A 26472-nucleotide genomic window follows, 5' to 3' on the forward strand; every position below is an offset into this window, starting at 1 on the left:
AACTACAATATTACTGAAATGGAAAGAGAGAACCAGAAATTGCTGTCTACCATGAATGAGGAACAATTAAACGTGTACAATGCAATTCTAGATTCTGTGGGGAAGAATGAAGGTGGTCTGTATTTTGTTCATGGCAGCGGCGGTTGTGGCAAGACCTTCCTTTGGAGAACTTTGATTTCCAAGTTAAGGTCACAAGGTGACATTGTTCTTCCAGTTGCTTCTTCGGGGATTGCTGCCACACTTATGCCAGGAGGTCGAACTGCGCATTCGAGGTTTAAGATACCTATTGTGCTTGACGAATTATCTGTTTGTGCTATAGGAAATAAATCAGACATTGCGGAGTTGATTAGGCATACAAAACTTATTATCTGGGATGAGGCTCCGATGCAACACAGGTTTGCTTTTGAATGTTTGGATCGCTCACTGAGAGATATTATGAAGTCGTCTGACCCAGCGCGCGCAGCTCTGCCTTTTGGAGGAATCACAGTAGTACTTGGAGGAGATTTTCGGCAAATTCTTCCGGTCATACCTCATGGAGACAGGGCTGAGATTTTGGGAGCGTGTATAACAAGGTCAAGACTTTGGAATATATGTAAAATCTTCATTCTAAAAAGAAACATGCGACTGAATAAAGGGACGTCTCAGTCTGAAATTGATGAAGTCAATGAATTTGCCAAATGGGTGCTTGAAGTAGGAGATGGAAATTTGGAAGGTGGTGAGGAAGCTGAAAAATCTTTTAAGGAGGATGGTATTCAGGTGCCTATGAAATTTTGTGATTTGGAAAATGACAACTCTGTCGAGAACATGATTCGCAGCATATATCCAGATTTTGTTGAGAATTCAAGCAATGCAAAGTATTTGAGTGATAGGGCCATTTTGACTCCTACTAACCAAACTGTTGGTCACCTAAATTCTCTCATTGTGGATATGATACCTGGCGACGCAGTGACTTATTATAGTGTTGATAATGCAGAAGAATTTGCTGGCACAGAGGATGATTTACAGTCTGCATTTCCTATTGAGTATCTGAACTCTCTTAGCATTCCAGGTATGCCTGCTCATGATTTGAAGTTGAAGGTTGGTGTAGTTGTGATGCTGATGAGGAATTTGAATCAGACACTTGGACTTTGCAATGGAACTAGAATGATTGTGACCAAGTGTTTGAAATATTATGTAGAGTGTGAAGTGATATCTGGGACCTTCATCGGAACAAGGCACTTTATTCCTAGAATGGAGTTATGTCCAAGTGATTCTGTACTGCCTTTCAAGCTGGTAAGGAAGCAAATGCCCCTGCAAATTTGCTATGCTATGACTATAAACAAATCTCAGGGACAATCCTTAAAAACAGTTGGTCTATTTCTTCCAAAACCTGTCTTCACACATGGTCAGTTCTATGTTGCTATTAGTCGTGTGACATCTCCTGGAGGTTTAAAGATTTTTATTGATGACGACCGTGGTTTTCCAACTAATATTACCCAAAATGTAGTGTACAAAGAAGTCTTCTATGCGCTGCCTAGGTAGAACTTTAGATTGCTCTGTGCATACACAGGAATGCAGTATGGTTTAATTTATTTTCAATTAGACTGTCAAGGCAATGTGATCCCGTCTTTTGTTAACTACTCTTTTCATTGAAAATATTGTGTTTACTACTCTTTTAATTGAAAATATTGTGTTTACTATCAGTATGCATTTCTCAGCTTTTTAACCCATACTATTCTTAAGGTTGTTGGTTAGTACTGTGATATGCTTTGCAGTTAAGATGACGTAGATATCAGTCCATGTTTATCGTTCATGACTTAAGAAAGAATGGACTTTTTCCGTAGAACTACTACAGTACACACCAAATTTCTCAGAAATAGAAGTTATATCATTGGTTGTGAATGATTCGATGAGGCAGCTATTTTGTTCACCAGTTAAATTTCAAAATGATGCATAGTTCATTTTTACTTCATGTGAATGTAGCTATCTATGTATATTAGATCAGCAATAAGCAAAGTACTTAGGAATGCAATAGGTAACTGTTTTGAAATAATCCATTACCAAATACTGCCAAGTTGAAGATTCTTACAAAAGCAAAAGATTACAGTCATTGACATCCAAAGCTAACCATTCAACAAAAGTCAGTAACAATTTTAAAGATTCAGCTAAGATATTGATACGTAATCAAGTAATAGGTGACAATCGAGATTAATGACAACTACACGGTTTCCGTCACTTGAAATGTTTCATTCCCACCATAAGTGAACACCAAATTCTGACCCTCATACAGTTTGTTCTTGAGGGTGAACTCATTCCAGCCAACTCCGAGGCGACATGTCTTCTTCCTCCTCAGAATGCCCATTCTGTAAGACTTTGAATCCATGATTAGTGTTACAATTGTTCCTTTCTTCCACTTTTTATATGTTTCAAACAAAAACCTGGGAAGAAACTAAATCCAAAACAAGAAGGAGTCAGAGTCGTTTATGCATAATACCACCTTAGTTAAGAGACTTAAAAACGCAACTAACCACTCCATGGTAGTTCTGATCGACATGTGACCTCAAGAGCTTGATAATGAAACTAATATTATCTGCAGAGGTCTGATCATGTTGCTCTGTTTCGTCTGCTATTACTGCAACAACAAATCACATAAATTTAATTACTTTACAATCTAGCAGATTCAATTTAATTTTTTCTTAAATTGACCAATACCAGAGGTAGCTTCATTTGCTAAATTGTTTCCCATTGTGTGCCCGCCCACCACATCTGCTACGAGTGGAAATTTATAGTATTTGAATCAATTACGTATTATGTTTCAGAAGACTTAAACCCATGTGAACAAGAGTATTACAAATTCGGCAATACAGTTTATAGTATTTGTTTCTGAGCAATACCAGAGTACAGTCCAGATGTTGAGATTGCATAAATTGTTTGTTCATGTCCCACCTCTGCTACTCCTGCATATTTATAATATTTGCTTCAGTTTCCGATCACATGTCATAATAAAATCCAAACAGTTTATAATTTTTTTGCGTTAGAAATACCAGAGCTTTGTCCAGATGTTAAATTGTTTCGAGTTGTGTGTTCAACTCCCACAGCTGCTATTCCTGCAATTTTGAAGATATTTGCTACAAGTTTGGTTTGTAAGAACATTTGAAGAGATAATATAAGAGAAGGTGAGCATACCTATTTCCGAGTCGCTGTCTGATATCACATAAAGATCTGCAGTCATATAATCTACCACAGAACTTAAAATCAACTTTAATGGCAAGTTGTTAAATATATGCAGACCATGTTCATCAAAGATTGTTGCATAGAAGACTGAATTGCCAATGTATTCGAAGAAAACCGTACTATCCGCCCGAATAGTGTACTTGGCCATCAAATCCTTAATACCATACAGTAATTTAGATGTCTTGGACAAGTAACAGCTGTACACCATGCCATCAGGTGTATAAATTGTACCAGAGTCCTTAAAACCAGACCCGTACTTCTCAGCAAATACAGTTGGAATTTCCTAATTCGCGTTATACAGTTCATATTATAAGATGCCCAATAAATACTATATATAATAATCAAACATAGAAACTATATTGTTTGATTGTTTACCACTTCTCCAGTGAGCAAATTCATCCAGTGCAAAACTTTGAACCATTTCAGATAACCCTTCCCTTCCTCCGCACCTATTCATTTACAGAGTAAATGTCACATCTATTTTGACACGTTACAGTATGAAGATAAAGTTTTTATATACAGTGAAAAGAAAAACATTAAGAAGTAGACATATTGAGGGAAAACATACCGTGTTTGTAAGTATTCATCGCCTGATCTTTGTGGAACACAGCTAGCTTGAACCTTTGACAGGAGAATGTACATATGAAGACACATCTGTCGCCCACAGCCAACTTACATGCTTTTGTTAACTCATTCCACTCACTGTCAAATAAAATTTCATCTTCAGTCCACTTCAAATGAATTCTCCATGTGATTTTCTGAAATCCCAGATGAAACCATTTCATTTCGGGATCCAAACCAACGTCCAATGCTTCGTCCTTTGGCAGAACCTATACAACCAATCCAGAGTAATCATACACTGCAGATATAGAAATTATATGAAAGTTCTCATGGAGTTTAAATATACCTTGATCCATCTTTTGCGCTCCAAATGTTTGTCAGTGATGACAAAGTCAAATTCCCTTTCAAACTCACATGCAGAGCTATAGGAGTAAGCTGATCTAATTTTATCTTTGTCTAATTCACTCTGATGAAACACCGGATCCCTATCAACGCCTCTCATGATTCGACGTGAGTACTCGATTTCAACAGCATACTCACTAAAGATCTCAACTTTGAATTCAGTACCACCAATATACTCAAGTGAAAACGAATAGCAAGGATTCACATCAAAGTACTCCATTAAACTCTCGATTCCTTCAATTGTTTCAGATTCACTAACGTAACGACCAAGCCATGTCTTATTAAAAGATAAATGCAGGCCAACAATATTCGAGTTCAGTGAAGCAAAAAAGGCAGCAAATGCAGAGGGAATTTTCTGTTAAACATTGATACAGAACACATGATAAATCTATCTATATTATGTATTCTCTTGAAAGGCAGTACAACATATAATATAGAGAGATATAGAGAGATATATCATACCAGAACACCATTCTGATTTCTTCCTTCCACAAGACGGCAAAGGAACACCTTTTCATCCTTTGATTTGGTCAATGGAATAGAGGCTGTAAACAATAATACATCAATTGCATTCCGAGTAGATAGCATCAATGTACAAAGAATATGGACTGAAAAGAGCTCTCACCTTTCTTACTCGGAATAGACATCCTGTGAAATCAAAGGCAAGTGCAATCAGTTGTGGTAAACATGCATAATAGTTAAGGCTACAAAGTCGAGATTTCATACCTTGATCAGTTGTTGTTGAAGGTCGAGTTTAGGGTTTTGACAGCTTTGGGAAATCACTTTTTTCTCTCTTGCAAGAACAGTGGAAGCACCAAGAAGACGTTTCAGCTGCTTAGTAATATATATGTTTCATTACAGAGTCAAAAAAGTCAAGTTTGTGGTGTAACTGTAAACTAAATGATAATTAAGCCCGCATCAGTTCAAATGTGTTCATATAGAACACTTATTTAAATTGATTGACTTGGTTTTAGAGACAAATTAATATGTGATTCCGACATCAAGTAATATTATTTGCAATTAGAATATTAATTGAAGCTACATTTCATTTTACAACTTAAACACACTCTTATCTTAATTTTTCTCTATTTATAAAACAACAACTTTTCTATAATACTCCCTCTGGTCCTTTATATAAGGCACCTTGACTTTTTTTATACAATTTGAATTTTGTAAATGGAAACGAAGGAGAATACGAAAATTGCTTACTTCTCTTCTATACGTTGTTTGCTATATTATAAGTACAAACGTATAGAGAACCAAAAATGTTGTGTACACTTAAAAAAAAAAACACCTATTAATGTTTTAACTTCATGTCTGTATTTTAGAAAAAAAATTAGCTTATTTTAAGTTCTAATTTAAAGTAATAATATACTTTAAATATTATATATTATTTCTAAAATGATAAAAAAATTATTAGGTAATTATTATTGTTGTCATATCAATATATGTTTTTTTCTAACTCTTTCATAAAAGTGATTACAGTTGATTCAAAAATCATATGAATCCTAACTTGACAATTTGAGAAGAATAGCATATTCTTATGAAAGATACCATATGGAGTAACCGCATAAAATTAAGGAACACTATCCGCGCGAATATGTTGTGTCCGAATTCTTTAAATCTGAAACGGAGTACAATATTGTCCATTTTTTTTCTTACAAATTTTATTTTACCACTTACTCTCAAGTATTTTGACTTGGTTGTAAAAAAATTTATTGTTTTGAATTTTTTTTTCCTAAATACAAAATTTGATTATATATTATTAATGAGAAAAAGAAAATTCTGTTTTTTTTTTTGGACTTTCCACTCAATACACTTAAAATTGGGTGTAAAAAATCTTCTTCTTAAGTACAAACGTTGTTTGCTGTATTCTAAGTACAAACGTATAGATCACTAAAAATGTTGTGTAGACTTAAATTTTAAAAAAAATACCTATTGATGTCTTCATATCTGTATTTTAGAAAAAAATTATCTTCTTAGTGATCTAATTTAGAGTAATAATATACTTTAAATATTATATATTATTTCTAAAATGATAAAAAAATGATTAGGTAATTAATATTGTTGTCATATCAATATATGCTTTTTTCTAACTCTTTCATAAAAGTAATGATAGGTGATTCAAAAATCATATGAATCCTAACTTGAGAATTTGAGAAGAATAGCATATTCTTATGAAAGATACCATATGGACTAACTGCATAAAATTAAGGAACACTATCCGCCGTGCGAATATGTTGTGTCCGAATTCTTTAAATTTGAAACGGAGTAGAAAATTGTACTTTTTTTTCCTAAAAATTTTATTTTAATACTTACTCTTAAGTATCTTGACTTGGTTGTAAAAATAATTATTGTTTCGAATTTTTTTTCCTAGAATACAAAATTTGATTATATATTATTAATCAGAAAAAAAAAATTCTTATTTGTAATTCTTTTAAGTTTCCGGTCAATATACTTAAAAGTGTGTGCCAAAAATCTTCTTCTTAAGTTGCTAAAACTTTATTTAATGATAGGTTAATTAAATTTATAAAAATCTGTTGCTCTCTTGACTTTTTTTTATTTTTAAATACTAAAATTTCCCTTCCGTCCCACCAGGTTGTTTACGTTCACTGTTTGCACGCATTGTCAGATTCTTGCAAAAGATAGTTCAATAATATTTCTCTAAATTATTGTTGTTCTAAATAAAAGTTTAGACATCAAACTTATTTTTTTATAAAAAAATCCTTTCTGAATAAGAATTTAGATATCAATCTTTTTTTCTACATTTTTTTTAAATTTATATATAAAATGTAAGTATACTTCATCGTACTATTAAAAAGCTTGCCAAAAAATAACGTAAAGAATCTGTTCGAACGGAGGGAGTACTTATCAATTAATAATCTTCTTTATAATTTTTCTGTTCTATACAGTGGCAATTTACGATTATACCAAACTCATTGTAATAATATTTTTGCCTCATTTCATAATATAATGATATATACCGGACTGATGATATATTTATTTTGTACATAATTTACTAAACAATATATTTCTTTTGTAGATAATTTACTAAACAGTATTGCAACATCGTTTACTACGTATTCCTCGGCAAATAAAAAATTCTCATATATCAAAGATTTAACGGATGTATCGAGAAACTGGGCACTGCATTTTTATTCTGCAAGACAATAACTTCTCGAAATGGCGCGTGTACTGTTCGCGTCTTCTTTTACTGTAGCAAATGACTACAGCTAGGCAACTCAATCTAAACCCTTAAGACAAAATCCGTGTCTGAATCTCAAACCACACACTCATCTCGAAGCAAGCAAAGCTCTCCACTACTCGATTAAGAAGAAGCCGCCTTAGAGAAACGAAGTACTCTGAACTTTAACTTCTCCTTACAGCCCAACTACTCTCGAATTGAAGACCATGTCGGAGAAAACAACTTCCTCTGTAAGTTATAATTCACTCCCTTTGTTCAACTAAGTGTATTGAATGAATCTGTAACTGTAAACCTATCTGTTATGTAATAAATATATTCCTACCTGCAGTTTATTATGAATGATTTGAGCCCCTACAGTCCTATAGACAGTGTCGACACAACAACTTATGACTGGAAACTGAGAGTAAGAGTGCAATCATTCTGGAAGAGCCTGAGCAGAGAGAAACAGGAATTTTGGGGAGTTAACATGCTACTAATTGATGACTCGGTACAGTCCTCTAAATATGTGCCTATTTCATAATACTTTATATAGAAAATATTTGTGTATCTGATTTTAAAAATTTGCCTTGCTTTGTGAATATAGAATGGTAGAGTTCATGCTTTTGCCAATTCCAAATACTGTGGTGACTTGCTGAAGGAGATAAAAGAAGGAGAAATTTATGTTATCTCCAATTTTAAAGTAAAAGATTATTTGGGAGATGAGAAATACAGAGCTGTACGCAGCAAAAAACATATTTTTTTCACTCCTCACACACTCTTCAAGAAAGCCACAGATGTTGGACTACCAATTGAGTTGTATGCTTTTGACTTATTCCATTATGATGCAATTGAAAAGCTTGCAGACGACAATCGGTTTTTAATTGGTAATACATTTTCCGAGTCACATATTCGCACAAAAATATGTCGACCTTATTTAGTAACAAAGCCTTTTCTTAGCAGATATGGCTGGCAAGGTGATAAATGTGCAAGACCTAATCAAAATCAAAAAAAATGATGAAGAAAAAACTCTCTTCAAGTTTCAAATCTCCAATGGAAGGTAAAAATAATTTAAACAGTAATGACAACTAGGCAGCTCATTGCTAATTCGAAGATCAACTAAATGTTCTTCTACTGTTACAGCTCTACTGTGCACGTCACCTTTTTTGATCAGTTTGGAGAATTAGCGGAGAAGGATTTTGGCAACGCGGACCGCAGGAATCTTTATGTTATAATATCCTGTGCGAAAGTTGGTCGCTATGAAGGTTCTGTCTAAATTGGAATAAGTACTATTTCAGCTCCTTAATGCAGTTCACCATACTTGATATTATTCAAATTCACAGGTCTGCCACATTTGTCAAACTACCCTGCCACAAGAGTTTATATCAATCCTAAACACTATTGCATAAATGAGTTGAAAAGAAGGTGGTAACTTGATTTATAGTTATGTATTTTATTTAAATAAATATAGAATGTATTCTTTTTCCAAAAGTATAACGCATTTCAATGCATTATAGTATTTCTGAGAAAAAAAATGAACCTGTTGTGGTTGAGATGGTTGAGATACCAGAGGAGGAGGAGGTCGTTGTTGAAATGCCAAGGAAAATATTCAAAGTTAAGGATATAAAATCCTTACCTAAAGATTTCGGAGAGGTTGTCTTTCTTTAATTTTTTTTTATATAAATGGAAAAAAACTATTTAAGCCGTATTTACAAATGCAGTGTTGTTTTTACAGGATAGCATCTTTTGTGAAGTCACGGTCAAAAGGATTACTGATAACAAAAATTGGTACTTCAGGAAGTGTACAGGCTGTGATTTAGAACTGGAACTTGAGCATGGAAAATTCATATGTTCACGTCCTAATGGTTGTGGTCGAATAATCCCATACCCAGATAAGAGGTCTACCTTTTGCACATAAATCTTACCAACTGCTACAAAATTAATTTATGATGTTCCTTTTACTAATACATGTCTAAAACCAACATTTGTTAGGTTCCGGTTGTGCACTCTATGCTCAGACGAAAGTGGTTCGGTTGCAATTATCTTCCTAGATCACGAGATTACAAAACTGATTGATAAAACAGTGATTGACCTACATGCTGATTGTAGTGATGTTCGTAATTCTTCCATTGCTCTAATTATTTGGTAAATAATGTCCCCCTGTTTTATTATTATTAACTTGAAAGTGTTGTACATAGGAAGCCGAGGAGGAAAAATTTCCAGAAATTCTGAACATGTTCCTCAAGCAGAAATATACCATCAACCTTTCTGTCAACCTGGAAAATGTTGAAAAAGGTTCGACTGTTTTCCATGCAAAGGAAATTCTGCAGGCACAGGAAAAAGGGGACAGCTTTGATCCGAATAGTGCAACTGTGGTTGAAATCGGAGATATTTCCTTGGTCAATGTATGTGACTAATTATAGTATTGTCAAATTTAAAACTAAATATTGTAATATGAGACGTGTTTTTTTAGGAATCTGGGACGGAGCAAAATGCAAATGAAACTCCAAACACTGAGAAGTCAACCAACATGAAAACGAGACCACGAAATATTTCCGAATCTTTGTCTTTCAATCCTACTGATGCATCCGTTTCTCCTCTGGTGAAGAAAATTAAAGTGGAGAAGGTATGCCTAGCTGGCCATTTAGTAATGATTTTTTTTGAATGACAAAAAAAACAACAACAAATCTTCTGTTTTGTTTCAGATTTCTAAATGAGAATCTCGGTCATCAATGTTGCCATCCAACAAGTTCAATGGTGGTCATCATCTTTTGTGTTTATTTCAGTTCAGCTCATGTACTAGAACAAACTAATTTGGTCACTATCTGTACTTTTTATTTTCAACTATTAAGGTCTGTAATATTGTGAACATATTTTTGTTGCTGTCACAACTACATGGTTATGTTTGAACTATATGGTTCTATTGGCACTACTGTTCAGTTTGTCACATAAATGCATATTCTGTTAGGTGTAAAAATTTAATTCAAACAAGGAATTAACTGATGTATATAAGCACACATGCAGTCTTTATTTACCACAGCAAGTTAAAACAATGGCAAGCAATCACTATACTGCAGTTGAGAACTTGAAACCTGGAGTTGATCAGTACAAAATTAAGGTCCGAGTCATCCGTTTATGGAGAGGAGCTACAAAATCAGGAGAGGAATTCAAGAGTTTCAATGTCATTGTTATAGACCAGAAGGTATTTTTTATATGATGTTTATGGTATCTGAATCTGAAAACTTTTTGCAACACTAATATTGTAACCTAATGCAGGGACATAGGATTCATGGATTTGTACCAACTAAATGCGCTGAGGAATTTCAATTTATACTGTTTGTTGGAAGAGTGTACAGTATTAAGAACTTTGATGTCCAAATTTACAAGCAAACTGAAAAGTTCAGAGTGTTAAGGAATGCTACTCAGCTGGTGTTTAATCAAGACACAATTTGCCAGCAGCTTGCAGATGATGGTGTCACAATACCAGCAAATTCTTTCGACTTCTACGATCACAGCCAGCTGGAGGAACTGTCTAAACAAACTACTTACCTAGCAGGTGATTTAACATTTCTTGAGACTGTTGTGTTTAAAATAAGATATCTGGTGCAAGCTCATTTTGTGGTATGCAGATGTGGTGGGAATCATTAAGGACTATGACAATATAAGAGATCTAACAAACAGACATGGACAGAGTCAAAGGCAGGCAAAATTTTATATAACCGACGGAAAGTAAATTTTTTTCTGTGTATTCTAATTTTATACTCCTCCTACCCAGTTACCCTGTTTTGATCTCTTTGTTTATTTGTAGTTCAAACATAAGTGTTACTTTCTGGGATAATTTCGGCCAAAACTTTGATCAGCTGATGAAAAGTGGTTTGGAGAAGCCAGTTATTATCATCATTTCAGGATGCAGGGTTGGGAAATGGAATGGTAAACACTTTACTATCTGTAGTTGATCATTAACACTCCTTATATGGTTTATGTAATTTTACATCGACTTACAGGTGAGGTAGACATATCAAACAACACAGCGACAACTGTATATCTCAACTACAAGCACCATAGTGTAGTGACACTAAGGAAATTGTAAGTGAAACTCTAAACTTTTGTATCTCCATATAACTGGCTGCTCTTTATGTCCACCTAACACATACAACTCATTTGTTTAGGTTGACAAACCCTGAATTTGCCAAGAAGGCTTTAGGAAAACCAAAAGTCAAGTCAATGGCTATGGCAACAGTGAAAGAACTTGAAAACTTGGGAAAAGATGACATTGAGGTTATTAAATTGAACCAGTTAGAAGCTTTTGTCTATTCCCTTTAAACCATGACTGTAGTATCTTTCCTATTTAAACTTTATAATATAAATGATCTATTCAGGGATTTTTCATGGCACATGTGAAGATTACTAAGATTGATGAAACTTTTAGCTGGTTTTACAATGCTTGCACAAGTTGTGACATGGAGGTCACAGTTGGAAATCCATGTCCAATATGTGAAGCTTGCAACAGATACGTTCCGTATCCCCAGAAAAAGTTAGTGCTTCCATTAACAAATTTTCTCAATTATATGTTGAGTACCTTATGATAGACACCCACCATTTGCATGTAGGTTTAAAATTCATGTTGTTGCTGAGGACCAAACCGGCCAGATGCCAGTAGTGTTAGGAGACAGAGAAGTGCGTGCAATAACTGGGAGAAGAGCTTCTGATTTTGCTGATCAGGTATTTGTCATCTTTTACGTATTCAATTCACTGTAGAAATCAAACTAAGAGTTCTTCACACCAGATTTTCAGTGTGCAAGCCTTTCCGGGATGTGTGCTTGGTATTACAGATAAGGAATACAGTATAGTGATCCAGATTAGGGAGGCAAACGTTTTGAACAAGTTCAAGTATTACTGGGCTACTAACATCTGCAGAGGTTTTGTCAAGCTTCCAGCAGAGGCAGACGAAGGTGCTTCCAGTAGTCGTGCACCAACATCACAGGTATATTAGTTTACAACTCAACATCCTGTCAATTAGTATGGACGATAAACATACTTTTATAATAACAGGCAGCCGAATCAACTGACAATGATCAAGGAATCTCAACTGTGGACTTAAACTCCAGCTTAACAGTTTAACAAATGCACACTGCTGTATGCTGCTGCTCTGCAAAGTTGCAATTTTCACAAACTGTAAATTTACCCTAATGCAAAAGACTGATTACTTTTGGGCTACTGTTAGCATCAAAGAACAATTAACCTTGCTGTATAAGGAGTTGTACCCTTCTGAAATTTTATTATTCAGAAATTATCAAGTGAAAAATCTTTTGGGATTCTTAGTTTGCACATTCGACTTTTGAAAAGCACCAAATATATATGCCAAAAAACTCTAATAGAATTCTGCAGGTGCCATAGAAAAAGCTAAATTTGTAGCATAGGCTTTGCAGGGCACTCATACTGGACTGCATATATGAACAGGAATCCTGAGGTAAAGTAACAAGATTCCTTTCAATAATAGCTACCAGCCAACAAAAATACTGTGAGGACAAGTAAAACTTGGAAAGAAGTGCAATCACCTGGGCCTTTAAATCCAGCTCCGCTTCAAAGAAAATATTCACACAAACATGGCTGAGATCCCATACCAGATGATATCAAATCTACGGCCTCAAATAACAACTGCTTGGAGGCTAAAAGTCCGAGTAACGAGGATTTGGCAGGCCATTACTCAGCAGGGAGATACAGTTGGTATAAACTGTATTTTCGTCGATGAATTGGTAAGTGAAACCAATTCTTGAGCTACCAACTATTCATTCTCAGGGTTTATTAGATTACTAATGGTATTTCTGCACTAATAGGGAGGCCGTATCCGTGCCTGGATTGCTGCTGCAAACATGAATCAACTTCAGAGTTTGATTACGGAGGGAGAAACCTATAATGTCCATAACTTTGTTGTTAGGCAATATGGTGCCATGCAAACTGAAAGATGCTTTGAAAATGATTTCTTCATCCAATTGTATCATATGACTAACATCTTTGTAGCTGAAGATGTGGATTATATCCAGCGTCATGTGTTTCAGTTCACTAACTTATCAGCTATAATCGATGCTGCAAGGGAAAACAACTTTCTAATCGGTCAGTTTTTTTGGTTTACTACAAGAGTTCCTTGAAGCCAGTGTAGTTTTTTGTAACTGCCTATTCTGTTATGTAGATGTTGTTGGAGTTCTACAACAAGTGCAGCCTATGACTACCTACAGGAACAAATATAACCAGCTCAAAAACAGCATTCAGTTTACCATCAACGATATGAAGTTTTTGTTAAACTTTTAAATCTATGCTTTAATAGAACTATTGCATGTTGACCCACTGAATATTTGTATCTATCTCTTAACAGCAGTCCTGCGCAAGTAATATTCTATGATGAAATGGCGCGATCTTTTGATCAGGAACTCCACAATGCTGGCCAGCATCCAGTAATCCTTATCATCTCCAGTGTTAAAGCTCGCATGATCCAAGGTAGTCCTCAAAAAATTACATTCCTGTTTATTACTATCTTTATAAACACATTGTCAACTAAATGTTTTAGGTGAGGTGAAGTTGACAAACTATCCTGCGACGAGGTTTTTCATAAATCTTCATCATGAAGCTGTGGAGGATCTGAGAGATGCATTGAGGTTAGTAAATTCTCCTATGTAATGCATGTTTTTGTAAATAAGTGTGAACCGATTGAATGGTACAGATTGGCAAATTGGCGTCTCCATTGATGCTCGGAAATGAAAGACACCTACAAGAGGATTCTACTACCTGCATCATTCCATCATGCTATTCCAATTATTCAATCGTCCTACTTATCTTATTTCATGTATGGTTTGCAAGCCAGATTAAAAACTTTGTATTATTCTTAAGATAATGGTGCCGTAGGTTTTTATAACTCTGTTTTAAGAACTCTGTATGAAGAGCTCTGTAACTCTTATGTCATTTGCAATCTATATTCAAGTATTAACACTTGGGACTTTACCATGCTACGTTTCGTTTAAATGTACTCATCATTTTCAAGTTTAAGTGTTTATCGGATATGACCCAATATCTCTCTTGGCAGTATTATTGCAGAAACTAAGAATTTTATCAATTACAAACATATTTATTATGTCGATGCCCAGCAGCGCGGGCTTAAATACTAGTTTATTATAGTACCGTAGACCACGTATGTTCTGCAACTATAAAACGACATAAAAACATTGCAAAATGTACGAAACTTGTTGTTTTGTGAAATACATTTTATAAATATCACTATTTTATGAAAAATATTGAAAATCATTTATGTTCGACAAGTAGAACACATATGTTCTGTAATATGTAAATATGTTCTGCAAACTTAACATGTTTTGCAGAATAATGTGTTTTTCACTATTTAACTTGTAGAATGTTTAGGATTGTCAAAATTTTTAACAAAATAATGATGTTTATAGAACATGATTTGCAAAATAACATATTTTGCAATGTTTTTATGCCATTCTATAGTTGCAGAACATACGTGATCTACGGTACTACAGTAAACATGTGGATTACATGGAACTTTGTTCTAATTATAAATAGTATTTATTCAAATTTTCGTAGATTCGCTGTATTTTGTTCCTCACCCCTGTGCTATTATTGGAGTATCATGACTCTACTCAGAAATCTTCACTGACGAATAATGCATGAGGGTGAACTGTGTTTTCTAACATTTCATTTTGCATGAAGTGCAATATTATATATCTTACGAAAATAGGTGAAATGGAGCCGAGTTTATATTATATAATTTCGGAGTTCAAATTATATGATTTTAAGAACATGTTTAGGAGTTGATATATAAATCTTTTATCTTTATTTTAAGATAATGGAGAAAATTACGTATAATAGATAAAAATTTGTGCTTAAAACCACACATGGGTGCGTGTGGGCTAATTATAATTGGATTAGCCACTTAAAAAAATGTAAGACTAAAAACAGAGAAAACATTAGCTAAATTAATTACAGATTTTTCCAAACATTTCCGGTTTTGATTATTCAAATTTACTTATCTTGTTTCTTTCCATGCTAGAAAAGCAATTTCCAACGTGTTTGTTATATGACTAAATATTATAAGTTCAAAATAACTAATCACCAAATGTTATGTATTTTAAAAATTATTTTTCAAATTACTTCTCTATTTTTTTTTTTCAAAACTAGTTAATAGAATATGATTGATTCTATTGAGACTAACAATAATGAGACATCTGTAATTAAAATTATTCATATGTTTTATTATTTAAAAAAAACTGAAAATAGAATTTGAATACGTAGCAATACTACATCAAAAATTCAAAATAATAAATTTGAAGTCATGCCCATGCTAATATGATAAAATTACTCGGCCCTTTTCACTTTTATGTACTCTCGAGCTTGGAGAAACTTATGCCTTACCCAACCCTAGTTTAGACTAAATATTTTTTTAACTCTCGATGTTTGGGAAGGTATCGATATTCTCAATATTTTAATTCGGCCAATTCAATACTTCATGTATATATCCGATATATTTCGATGAGTTCTCGTACCAAAAAAGGACATATAACGGATGAACAATCATGACAGGGGTTAAAAAGGCATTAAACATCGATGGTTTAAAAGAACCTCTAATATATTAGTTAGGCTTAAAAAAAACATGAAATATATTATTTAGGAGTTAAAAAGAATGAGCAAACTTTATTTTCAATAGTATTCTTCCGTTATATACCTTTTGATTCATCTTGATGGCTAATCAGAATATATCGGATATTTGAAGAATTAAATCGGCAGAATTATATATTGAGACCCAATTGGTACACACCCTGTTTAAAAGCTAAAAGGGGATTAAGCCCTTTGACAAAATTAACTAAGACTCAACATTGGCCAAGCCACTAAGTTTGATCAAACAAGTCGTGCCTTTCATCTTCGTGTTAAGTTCATTCCATGTTTGTCTTGTCTCATACACAGTCCCTTGTTCAATTTAAATCCTCTATACTGAATTTGTTCGACGGCTTAATCTCATCGCTTTTGGCTTGGATTAGAGTTGTTTGCAGTTGACATTTGCATGAGATAATAGCTCTCTGCACCTTAACAGCATCATCAGGCCTTATTTAAACTTCAATAGTGTTGCAAATCCAAGAATCTCTGACCACCTTAACAGTAGATCCTTGATGATTCCTAATATCTCCTATAGGTATGAGTCCGCAGATGGTTCCAAGGCTGTAGAAGACACCAGAACTGTGAAGTTTACTGTTGTAAATCTTGTAATACTGTCAAGTGTCAAGCACAATATTATACTAAATAAAAACACAATATCAATGCATTTCATTGCTAGTACATACTGCTAGGTGTTATTTGTTACTGATACTGATTTTAGTTAGTTGACTTGGAAATATCGTCATTGATAATGTATTTCAATTTTAGGTTGGTGAGTGAACTCATTCTTGGAAAAGTTCCTTACAAAGCGGACATTTCCACCGATCAGTACTGCAAGCCATGGTAGGATTTTGCTCAGCAAACTAGGTTTTACAGTGCAGCGATAATAAAAATGATAATATAAAAAATGTTTTCCTTATGAGATTGATTCTATTGTTTGAAGGGAATAATAAGAAGTTGTATTTTAACCTTTACTTATACAACTTCTCCTTGCTCGATCGGCAGATCATATAACTAACTAAAACTAAAATGTAGAGATCCAACTCCAGCTCATCCTAGTATGTTTCACAGATGGATCGAACCCTCGATATGTCAGTGAGAGTGATGCTATCAGACAAGAGGCCACGTTCTAGAGCTACATGGACGTACAGTAGCAAATAGCAATCGCACAGATTATATAATTTCTCAAATTCTACTCTTGTAGGGTACCTAGGACTAATATTTCGTACTTCAGACTCTACTCTGGAAATCTTCACTAACGAATTACGCATGAGCATGAACTATAACTGTATTTTCCAACATTTCGCTAACTGTGTTTTCTAACATTTCGCATTGCATGATAATACTGTATACATGACTTTAGATATTATATATCGTAGAAAAATAGATGAAATGGAGTGTAATTCATATCATATGATCTCTTAAAAACATATTTGGGAGTTGAGTTTAGTTTTTTTATTTTTATTTTGAGATAATGGAGGAAATTACTTATCATATTTTCAAATTCTTTTGAAGCGTTTTTCCAAATCTGAATGCATTGTTTAGGCATATTACGATGATATCGTACATAATTCAACTAGTTGAGTCCCTCCTTAAATGTATATAAAATATTGTAAACTCGTTTATTCAGTGTTGTTCAAAACCATCATCAGTGGGCACAGTATTCGTGTGCGCTAATTATTAACCAATTCGATCGCATGTATGGCAATTAGGATTATAAGTACTCAACACTTAAGAAATCAGAGACTCTATCTTAATTTTTTGACAAGATCCTATCTTGATTCTTGAAATTTACTTATCTTGTCTTTTTAGATGCCTCAAAATATGTTAATAGAAAACTGCGCTTTAATGAATAATATAAGTTCAAGATAACCAATAATTCAACATTCAAACGAAAAAAATAAGTTTGAAATTATACACATGGCTAATATGATAAAATTACTCGGCCTTTCCATTTTTATGCACTCTAGAGTCTGTCTTTTTAGATGCCTCAAAATATGTCAATAGAAAACTGCGCTTTAATGAATAATATAAGTTCAAGATAACCAATAATTCAACATTCAAACGAAAAAAATAAGTTTGAAATTATACACATGGCTAATATGATAAAATTACTCGGCCTTTCCATTTTTATGCACTCTAGAGTCTGGAGTTTGGAGAAACATGTGCTTATCTTTAGTAATACCCAACTCTACTTCACAAAATTAAGTAAAACAGAATGATGGCCAAGCCACTAAGTTTTATCAAAATTGTGCCTTTCATTTTCATGTTAATGTTCATTCCATGTTTATCTTGTCCTATTCATCACAAACAGTCCCTTCTCCAATTCAAATAAGTTTTTTACAGTTCACATTCACGTGAGATAATAGCTCTGCACCTTGACAGCATTATTGAGCCTTATTTACACTTCAATAGTGTGGCAAATCCAAGAATCTTTAACCACATTAGCATCAGATCCTTGATGATCCTTATTATATATCCTTTAATGGTATAGAAGGGGACATTTCAGGAGAAAAGTTGGCTAATCTTATTAGATTAGTTCACCTTGACATGAGTAGAAACAAATTTAATGGCTCCATTCCTGCAGAACTATTCCACATAAGGTTTCTGTAGGTTCTTGATTTAAGTGGAAGTCGGAAAGCTTGCAGATTTGAGGACATTGAAGTTGGATAAGAATTTTCTTGATGGAAATATTCCGGTACAGATGGGGAATCTCACAATTAAAGTTGCAGCAACTTTCTATTAACCAGAATAAATTTTCGGGTCCAATTCCAGATTCAATTCTGAATTTGAAGGAGTAAGAAAGCTTGGATTTGAGGGATAATAATTTACGGATGCAGATGCCAAGTTGGATTGGAAACTTGTTAAACATTTCCACTTTGGCATTGAGAAAAAACAGTTTCTCAGAATCTCAGGTGTGATCCCTCGATCTTTACGAAACATGAGCAAGTTAGAAACACTTATGCTTGAAGATAATACGCTTTCTGGAGAAATACCCTCCTGGCTATTTGAGATAGAGAGTTTGAAGAATATATACATTGGAAGAAATAAGATGATTTGGAAAAACAGTGTTAAAATAAATCCAAAGTGTATGCTTTCTCAAATTTCTCTAAGATCTTGCAAAATTGAAGGAGACATATCAGGATGGATTTCCACAAGAAAGGATCTTGATATTCTCGACCTGAGTAATCATCAGCTCACAGGAAGATTCCCACAATGGCTTGCTGGGATGGATGTTGGAAGTTTACTGCTGTCAGATAAAAACCTTACTGGTTGAATTCCTTCTCGCCTATTTAAATCTTAAATTTATCATTATTGGCTCCCTGAAGAAACGATTTTGATGGGGAGTTGCCGGAAATATAGGTCAAGCTAAGAAACCCAATTATCTGAACTTCAAGTTCTGAACCTACGTAACAACTCTCTAATTGGCTCACTAGCATCAACCTCATTCTCCAACCAAAGTGACCTCCGAATACTTGATCTCTCAAGTAACAATCTTGATGGAAGTATCCCTTCAGAGAGGGCAAATCTAAATGGAATGATTCGAAGTGACATTGTGATTTCAATGGGCATGGGTACTGACAATATAATGGTAAATAATGAGAAATGTAGCAGATCTCCTCGAGGGCATTAATTTGTCACCTACAAAAATCAACAGATGATGAGCAACCATGAACACCATTCTCACTATCTCATATCTGTGTATTAATATACTGAGTAGTGGTAGGTGCACAAAATTGTGTACATAAAATTCGTACATAATGATGTGGTGAGTTTAATTGGGGTTGTTGATGCAAATACAGAAGTTCCATTTCAACTTCTCCATTTTCGGCAGACCGGTGTTACATTTGCTTAATGATATAACTAAACTAAAACGTAGAGATCCAACTCCAGCTCATAAGTCTTTCATAATGTTTCAAAATCTGGAGACTGGATCGAACCCTAGATATGTTAGTGAGAGTGATGCCATTAGAACAACTGGACAAGAGGCCACGTTCTGTAGCTACAGCCTACACGGACAGTAGCAAATAGCAATCACACAGACTACAAATATACACCCTCCGTCCCTCTGGAACCTAGGTAGATTATGTATACGTTTGCACGTAATTTTTTTTTTTTTTGCCGCGCGTTTGCACGTATTTTAAATCTCTTATAAAGTATACATTTTTTATATATTTTTTTGAATAAAAGTTTAAATATCAAACTTTTATTTAGCAAAAAAAATTAAAAAATATATTATGAAACTATATTTTTAAATGAGTCTAAAAAACGTATCAAAAATAATGTAAAGAATTGAGAGTACAAATGAAGTAATTTCTCGACTTCTAAGGCACCTAAGAGGCTAAGACTAGTTAATACATCGTACTTCAGACTACAGAAATCTTCACCAACGGACTATGCGTGAGCATGAACGGTGTTTTTTAACATTTCGCTTTGCATGAAGTATACTTTATACATGACTTTAGATATTATTTATCGTAGAAAAATAGATAAAATGGAGTGCAATTCATCCTATACAATCTCTTAACATTTAGAAGTTGATTTTAGTTTTTTTTTAATCTTTATTTCAAGATAATGGAGGAAATTAATTATCATATTTTCAAAATTTTATTTAGAGTTTTTGTCTGAAGAAATATTGGCGGTGGTGTTACCAAAAAACACCGAGGGTTATTCAAGAAGTGAACAAAATTTAATACGAATAATGATTGCTTTTTAAAGGCGTATTATGATGATAATGTACATAATTCAACTAGTTAAGCGCTTGTTAACGTAGTAGATTATAGTTTAAGTGTAAACCCATTCACTTCTCAGTATCATTTATACAATTCGCCAGTGACCTCTCAATTCACTGGTAAATCTACTTCTATATATTAAATGGCAACCAAGGGCAAAATGAGCCAATAAAATGGTGATGAAATCTCCATTATACCCTTGTGTCACATGTAATTACAAGATTACCAAGTGGTGGGTCATTTATTGTATTAAAACATTAAGTGTTAGTAATTAACACATTTACATAGTAAATATCCATTTTAATTACAGTTGTCCTTTATTTATGATCACTCATTATAAACGAATTGAAATAGTAAATGTTAACGTAGCTATTTACTTTACACAAAATAAATTTATGTGAGTTGGAGTTTAGATATATGATTAAACTCTCATGTAAACTCTCTACAATCATAATTGATAGATTAAGATATCTTGATCCTCATTTTATTAAAAAAAATTATAAATTTTTTACATGTGCGATTATCTTAAATTAGATGTTAATGTAGCTATTTACTTTACACAAAATAAATTTATGTGAGTTGGAGTTTAGATATATGATTAAACTCTCATGTAAACTCTCTACAATCATAATTGATAAATTAAGATATCTTGATTCCCATTTTATTTAAAAAAATTATAAATTTTTTACATGTGCGATTATCTTAAATTATTTATGATTTAACTTAATGTTTCTAATATAGTAATTAATTAGCTCTTATACTTTTTGCAGAGTGATTTTGTTTACGAATCTTATTTTTAATTACATGTATGTATGTATGTATGTATTTATTTATTTATTTATGTACATATAATATGTATGTACGTACTTATATGTTTTCATATATGTAATGGTACAACCATATTTATTAAGTTGAAATTTTATCTTAATTTGTAATAACGAAATTTTACAACAAATCATAGATTTGTTACATGGTGTATTGAAAAAGTGGGAGTAAAAAAAAATACCAAGTATATCATGTGATTCAAATATTATCATCAGAGTGATGGTGTTCAAACTAAACTCTGGCGCTCGAGTGGCAAGTCATTAAATGCTAACTAATGTTCTAAAAAGTGAATTTTAATTTGACTCGATAATCTTATCAGTAATAAATACTCAAAATAATCGACAAGTACTTACTTAAACAGTTTGCATGTATTTATAAACTAATTTTAGAGATTAAACTGTTAAAAAAAGATGTGTATTATATGATAAATTTTCATTAAAAACTTTACAGGTTATCTGGGATCTTTTCTCTTTTTTTTTTAATCTGTTTTTTTTTAATATATAATCCACGTTGCCCCAATTTTTACGCGAGTTATGTCGAACTTTATTCGACTTAGGCTAAATATCGAGTTAGCATCCAAAGCACGAGTACTCGACCAAGTTATCGATCAAGCCAATGGATTTTAGACAACATACTCTAACAGTCGACTATTAAACAAATAATCACATATAAATTGTTAAAAATAGTCTGTTAAAATATCAATAAACACCCATTGATAAGATAATAAATGAACAGTTGATAAATAATCGACCGACCTTATAATAATGTATCATTAACCGATAATTGATAGATAGTTATTGTAACATACTAATGAATAAGATACATATATATAGAGTCCTACTCCAATAGAAACCAAATTAGCCTAAAAACTAGAAACCAGTTTCTGGACAGTTTTTTATCACTATTTTTAACTACAGAAATCACTAATTTGTACATAACATATCACTAATTTATATATAGCATATCTCGCAAATATAAATATATATATACACATATATGCAACGTATCTGACTATCATCTTCACTCAAATCGTAATAATGGACCTCTTACCACCATTACCAGACGTTTCTATGACTAACCACCATTGTCTATCATCACCAATAGTCACATACACTTTCCATCATTTCTTACAAAACTAACGACTACTTACCATCATCATACAACTTCTCTTGCGGCTTCCTACCTCCAAGAACCTTCCTACGGATGAAATTGATCATCTATAATCGATTATCAATAGTTTAGATAAGTAGATTTTCTCAATTTTGATAGTAAAAATCGTTGTTTGCATACTTTATAAAAACAGTGATTAGTGCAGTATAAATTAGTGATATCCGTAGTTATAAATAGTGGTAGGGAAACTGGTTTCTAGTTTTTATTTTAAGAGTGGTTTCTATTTGATCATTAGCCTATATATATATATGAAGAGATTTACTGGAGGAAGTGAGAGGGAGGAAGGCCTACCAAGTATTATGTTTATTTTTGCTACAAAACTGTATCATATAAATATCTTTTCATATGTGCATGTCTCACGGTGTTCGATCTTATATCTTTTTTTATCATAGTAGCATATGAAAATATTAATCAATTTTAGCCATCCTACCATTCAATGGGTTGCTTATATGATTCATGCGAATAGAGCTTATAATTTTTATCATTTACGGACACGTTCAAATGTGTTTTAGTTGAATAACATAATGAAAAAATGATTGTGTAAACTTCTTTCATGTGCCAATTCTATTATGCCAATTCAAGTTATATGAATATTTGTGTGTCATGCTGAATCAGATATCATGGATATTATTAATTTATTTTAAAAGAGATATTTAAAAATCAAATAAAATTGATATATAATAAAAAAAATTAAATTATTAATCCAAAAAATAATAATAAATCAATTTATAAATGACCGGTCCGTGCCTCGCACGGGCTTCTACGCTAGTTCGTCTTTATTACTTGACATCAAAAGTTTAAATCTTGTATTTGACATATGTGATAATTATTAACCAACCTGATTTAGGAATATTAGTAGTCATGACTTCAGAAATGACACTCTGTTTTAATTTTCTGTCAACATCCTATCTTCACTTTTGAAATTTACTTATCTTGTTTCTTTGGAGGCCTCAGAACGTGTTTATGGTATGGGTTTGCTTTAGTGAATAATATAAATTCAAGATAACCGATAATTTAACATTCAAATGAAAAGAAAAAGTTTAAAATTATACATATGTGTAGAAAATAGCATAGTTACTTAGTTGCTTTTGTCTTGTCTTTGTATATTTGTAGCAAGTGTCTGTTAGCCTTCTTTGTTTGTTTGCAGAGCTGTTCTTTGACTCTGCAGTTTTTTTGTCTTTAGGCAGTTGCTTTGTTTTGTTTCTATTAGTTGACAAGTTTAGATGGTAGGATAGTATAACTTGGTATATATGTAGTAGCTTGCATAGTTTTTCAGTTTGAGAGAGAAAAGAGATTAATACAAAGCTTAGTATTTTTCTCAGATTTTATCTTGTCTAAATTTCTTCATGGTATCAAAGCGAGGTTCAATGACTTGAGTATATCTCAAATTTCTTGATAATTGATTGAAGAAACAAGATGGCTACATAAGATAACGAAGTAAGAAATGAGAATGGATATTCAGATCCACTCTTTCTGGCAAACTCAGATAATGCAAATATACCGTTGGGGAATGTCATCTTTAATGGTGATAACTTTCTCAACTGGAGCAGGAGCATAAAGCTTGCTTTAGGATCCAAGAACAAGTTGGGTTTCTTGGATGGTAAAGTGAAGAAACCACAGGCAGATGATGCAAAATATCCACTCTGGATAAGGAATGACTACATGATAAGAGGTTGGCTCTGCAGATCTATGAATGAGAAGATTGCTAATAGTTTCACCTATATAGACTCTGTTGAGAGGCTATGGAATGAGCTAAAGGAAAGGTACGCAGAGACAAATGCTCCACTCCTGTATTCTTTGAAGAAACAAGTTAAAAATTTAGAGCAAGAAAACATGAATGTTTCCGAGTATTATTTCAAGCTAAAGTAGATCTGGGATGAAATACAAGATGTAGATGGACTGCCAGAATGCACATGTGAGGCAATGAAGAAATGCACATGTGAGCTTTTGAAAAAGTTCATAGAAATACAAGAAAGGAACAAAGTTATAGACTTTGTAATGGGACTAAATAAGAAAAATGAAAATATAGATGGGAACATTATGGCAATGGAGCCATTGCCAACTCTAAATAGAGCTTTTCACCTTGTGCAACAAGCTGAGAAGCAAAAACAAGTAGCTGAAAATCAATGTGTTGGAGAATCTAGCGCTTTTGCTGTTGGAAGAATGAGTCAAGGGAGACATATCTTGAACTCACAGAAAAGAGAGACAAAAGAAATGAAAATGAAGAAATAGTGTGACCACTGTAAGAAAACGGGGCACGCTGTTGATGAATGTTTCAAGCTCATAGGGTACCCGGAATGGTTTGGAAACCCTGAAAAAGGAAAAACAAACGGAGGAAACATGAAATATGCAGCTAATGTAGGAAGAGAAGAGCCTGAGTATGAACAAGATGATCCGTTGGAGATGGGATATGGAAGTGATAGCGGAAAAGAGATGAAACCAGATGGCAAATTAGTCTCAGCAGTAGTGCAGGAAATGATGAAGCTGTTCAATACACAACAAGCATCAGGAGGAAACAACAACAACAAAATGGCTAGTTTTGCAGGTATAATCTTGGCCTCTAATGTAGTCAGTATAGTCAAATCTTATGATAAAAATACATGGATCATAGATTCAGGGGCATCTGATCACATGTGTGGAAATACGATTATCTTTCATAATTTAAGAAGTTTGGATTTACCTGTAAAGGTAGGATTATCGGATGGAAGTGTTAAGATTGTTGATAAGATGGGTGATATTAAATTATCTAGAAGATTGACACTTTACGATGTGCTCTATATTGATGAATTCAATCATAATTTACTTTCAGTTAGTAAATTAATCAAGACAAGTAAAATTAATGTGATGTTTGATACAAAAATTTGTATCTTACAGGACCCTTCAACTAAGGAGATAGTTGGGAGAGGAAAGGAGGAAAATGGGCTTTATAGAATAGAAGCTGCAAAAGATGAAGAGAATCAAGTTGGAGTAATGAGATTTTGGAGACAAAGTAATAATGTAGTTATGTGCAATGCAGCTGTAAAACTTTATATTGTACATGCTAGATTAGGACATAGCTCGGTCTCCAAAATGAGGCACATCAAGTTTTGTAATTCAGATGGTTTAAGGAATTTCTTTTGTGATGCATGTTGTGTAGAAAAGCATCATAAACTGCCATTTAAGCCTAGTAATGCTATTGCTAAAAATATATTTGATCTTGTTCATGTGGATTTATGGGGGCCATATAAGATTCCAAGTATTACAGGAGAAAATTAATTTCTTACTATATTATATGACTATACTAGAGCCACTTGGACTCACATGTTATCTAGTAAGGAACAAGTTAAGGATATCTTGTTTACATTTCTCAATTATGTGGAGAATCATTTTAAAGTAAAGTTTAAAACTTTAAAAAGTGATAATAGAACATAAGTGCTACAATCACAATGTAGAAAGATGTTCAATGAAAGGGGTATAATGCATCAAAGAAGTATTGTAGGCGTGCCGCAACAAAATGGAAGGGTCGAAAGAAAACATAGGCACTTGATAGAAACTGCGAGAACTTTAAGGATATATGCTGGACTTCCAAAATATTTATGGGGAGAATGTGTGAAGGCAGCAACACATCTGATTAATTTAATGCCTAGCGCAGTGATAGGTTGGGAAACACCTTATAAAAGATTACTGAAAAAGAAGCCTGAATATGAACACCAGAGGATAATAGGTTGTTTATGTTATGCTTTTAAT

The 26472-nt window shown here is 33.3% G+C and overlaps 5 protein-coding genes across 7 annotated transcripts; 4 read left to right on the forward strand and 1 right to left on the reverse strand.

Annotated features, from left to right (window-relative positions):
• Window positions 1–3567: 3567 nt before the first annotated feature.
• LOC135149615 (uncharacterized) lies at window positions 3568–4972 on the reverse strand. The gene is made up of 6 exons (XM_064085370.1): window positions 4903–4972; window positions 4802–4824; window positions 4639–4721; window positions 4121–4531; window positions 3782–4043; window positions 3568–3662 (listed from the first exon to the last, which is right to left on the reverse strand). The coding sequence occupies exons 2-6, from the start codon at window positions 4821–4823 to the stop codon at window positions 3568–3570; spliced, it is 873 nt and encodes a 290-aa protein (XP_063941440.1). The 5' UTR covers window position 4824; window positions 4903–4972.
• A 2379-nt stretch (window positions 4973–7351) lies between these two features.
• Window positions 7352–10341, forward strand: LOC135149361 (uncharacterized). Its single transcript, XM_064084958.1, has 12 exons — window positions 7352–7611; window positions 7710–7868; window positions 7965–8244; window positions 8321–8417; window positions 8501–8622; window positions 8701–8782; window positions 8875–9010; window positions 9093–9256; window positions 9350–9470; window positions 9556–9762; window positions 9831–9983; window positions 10063–10341. The coding sequence occupies exons 1-12, from the start codon at window positions 7588–7590 to the stop codon at window positions 10072–10074; spliced, it is 1557 nt and encodes a 518-aa protein (XP_063941028.1). The 5' UTR covers window positions 7352–7587; the 3' UTR covers window positions 10075–10341.
• Window positions 10342–10409: 68 nt separating this feature from the next.
• On the forward strand, window positions 10410–12478 carry LOC135149616 (replication factor A protein 1-like). The gene is made up of 10 exons (XM_064085371.1): window positions 10410–10559; window positions 10634–10913; window positions 10987–11056; window positions 11166–11287; window positions 11362–11443; window positions 11527–11635; window positions 11737–11891; window positions 11968–12079; window positions 12144–12341; window positions 12410–12478. Exons 1-10 carry the CDS (start codon window positions 10410–10412, stop codon window positions 12476–12478), a joined length of 1347 nt encoding a protein of 448 aa, XP_063941441.1.
• Window positions 11755–14341, forward strand: LOC135149730 (uncharacterized). 3 transcript variants are annotated; one of them, XM_064085551.1, is made up of 8 exons: window positions 11755–11891; window positions 11968–12079; window positions 12144–12341; window positions 12410–13113; window positions 13195–13471; window positions 13548–13647; window positions 13731–13852; window positions 13923–14341. In XM_064085551.1, the coding sequence occupies exons 4-8, from the start codon at window positions 12964–12966 to the stop codon at window positions 14030–14032; spliced, it is 759 nt and encodes a 252-aa protein (XP_063941621.1). In that variant the 5' UTR covers window positions 11755–11891; window positions 11968–12079; window positions 12144–12341; window positions 12410–12963; the 3' UTR covers window positions 14033–14341. The 3 variants fall into 3 exon arrangements, with proteins under 3 accessions (XP_063941621.1, XP_063941623.1, XP_063941622.1); XM_064085553.1 differs by having other exon boundaries at window positions 12818–13113; XM_064085552.1 differs by having other exon boundaries at window positions 12190–12341.
• A 4618-nt stretch (window positions 14342–18959) lies between these two features.
• On the forward strand, window positions 18960–24615 carry LOC135149617 (LRR receptor-like serine/threonine-protein kinase RGI1). The gene is made up of 4 exons (XM_064085372.1): window positions 18960–19290; window positions 19456–19610; window positions 23860–23972; window positions 24297–24615. Exons 1-4 carry the CDS (start codon window positions 18960–18962, stop codon window positions 24613–24615), a joined length of 918 nt encoding a protein of 305 aa, XP_063941442.1.
• The last annotated feature ends 1857 nt before the right edge of the window (window positions 24616–26472 follow it).

This window comes from Daucus carota, chromosome 9 (genome assembly GCF_001625215.2).
Source record: "Daucus carota subsp. sativus chromosome 9, DH1 v3.0, whole genome shotgun sequence".
In the NCBI taxonomy this organism is placed as follows: domain Eukaryota; kingdom Viridiplantae; phylum Streptophyta; class Magnoliopsida; order Apiales; family Apiaceae; genus Daucus; species Daucus carota.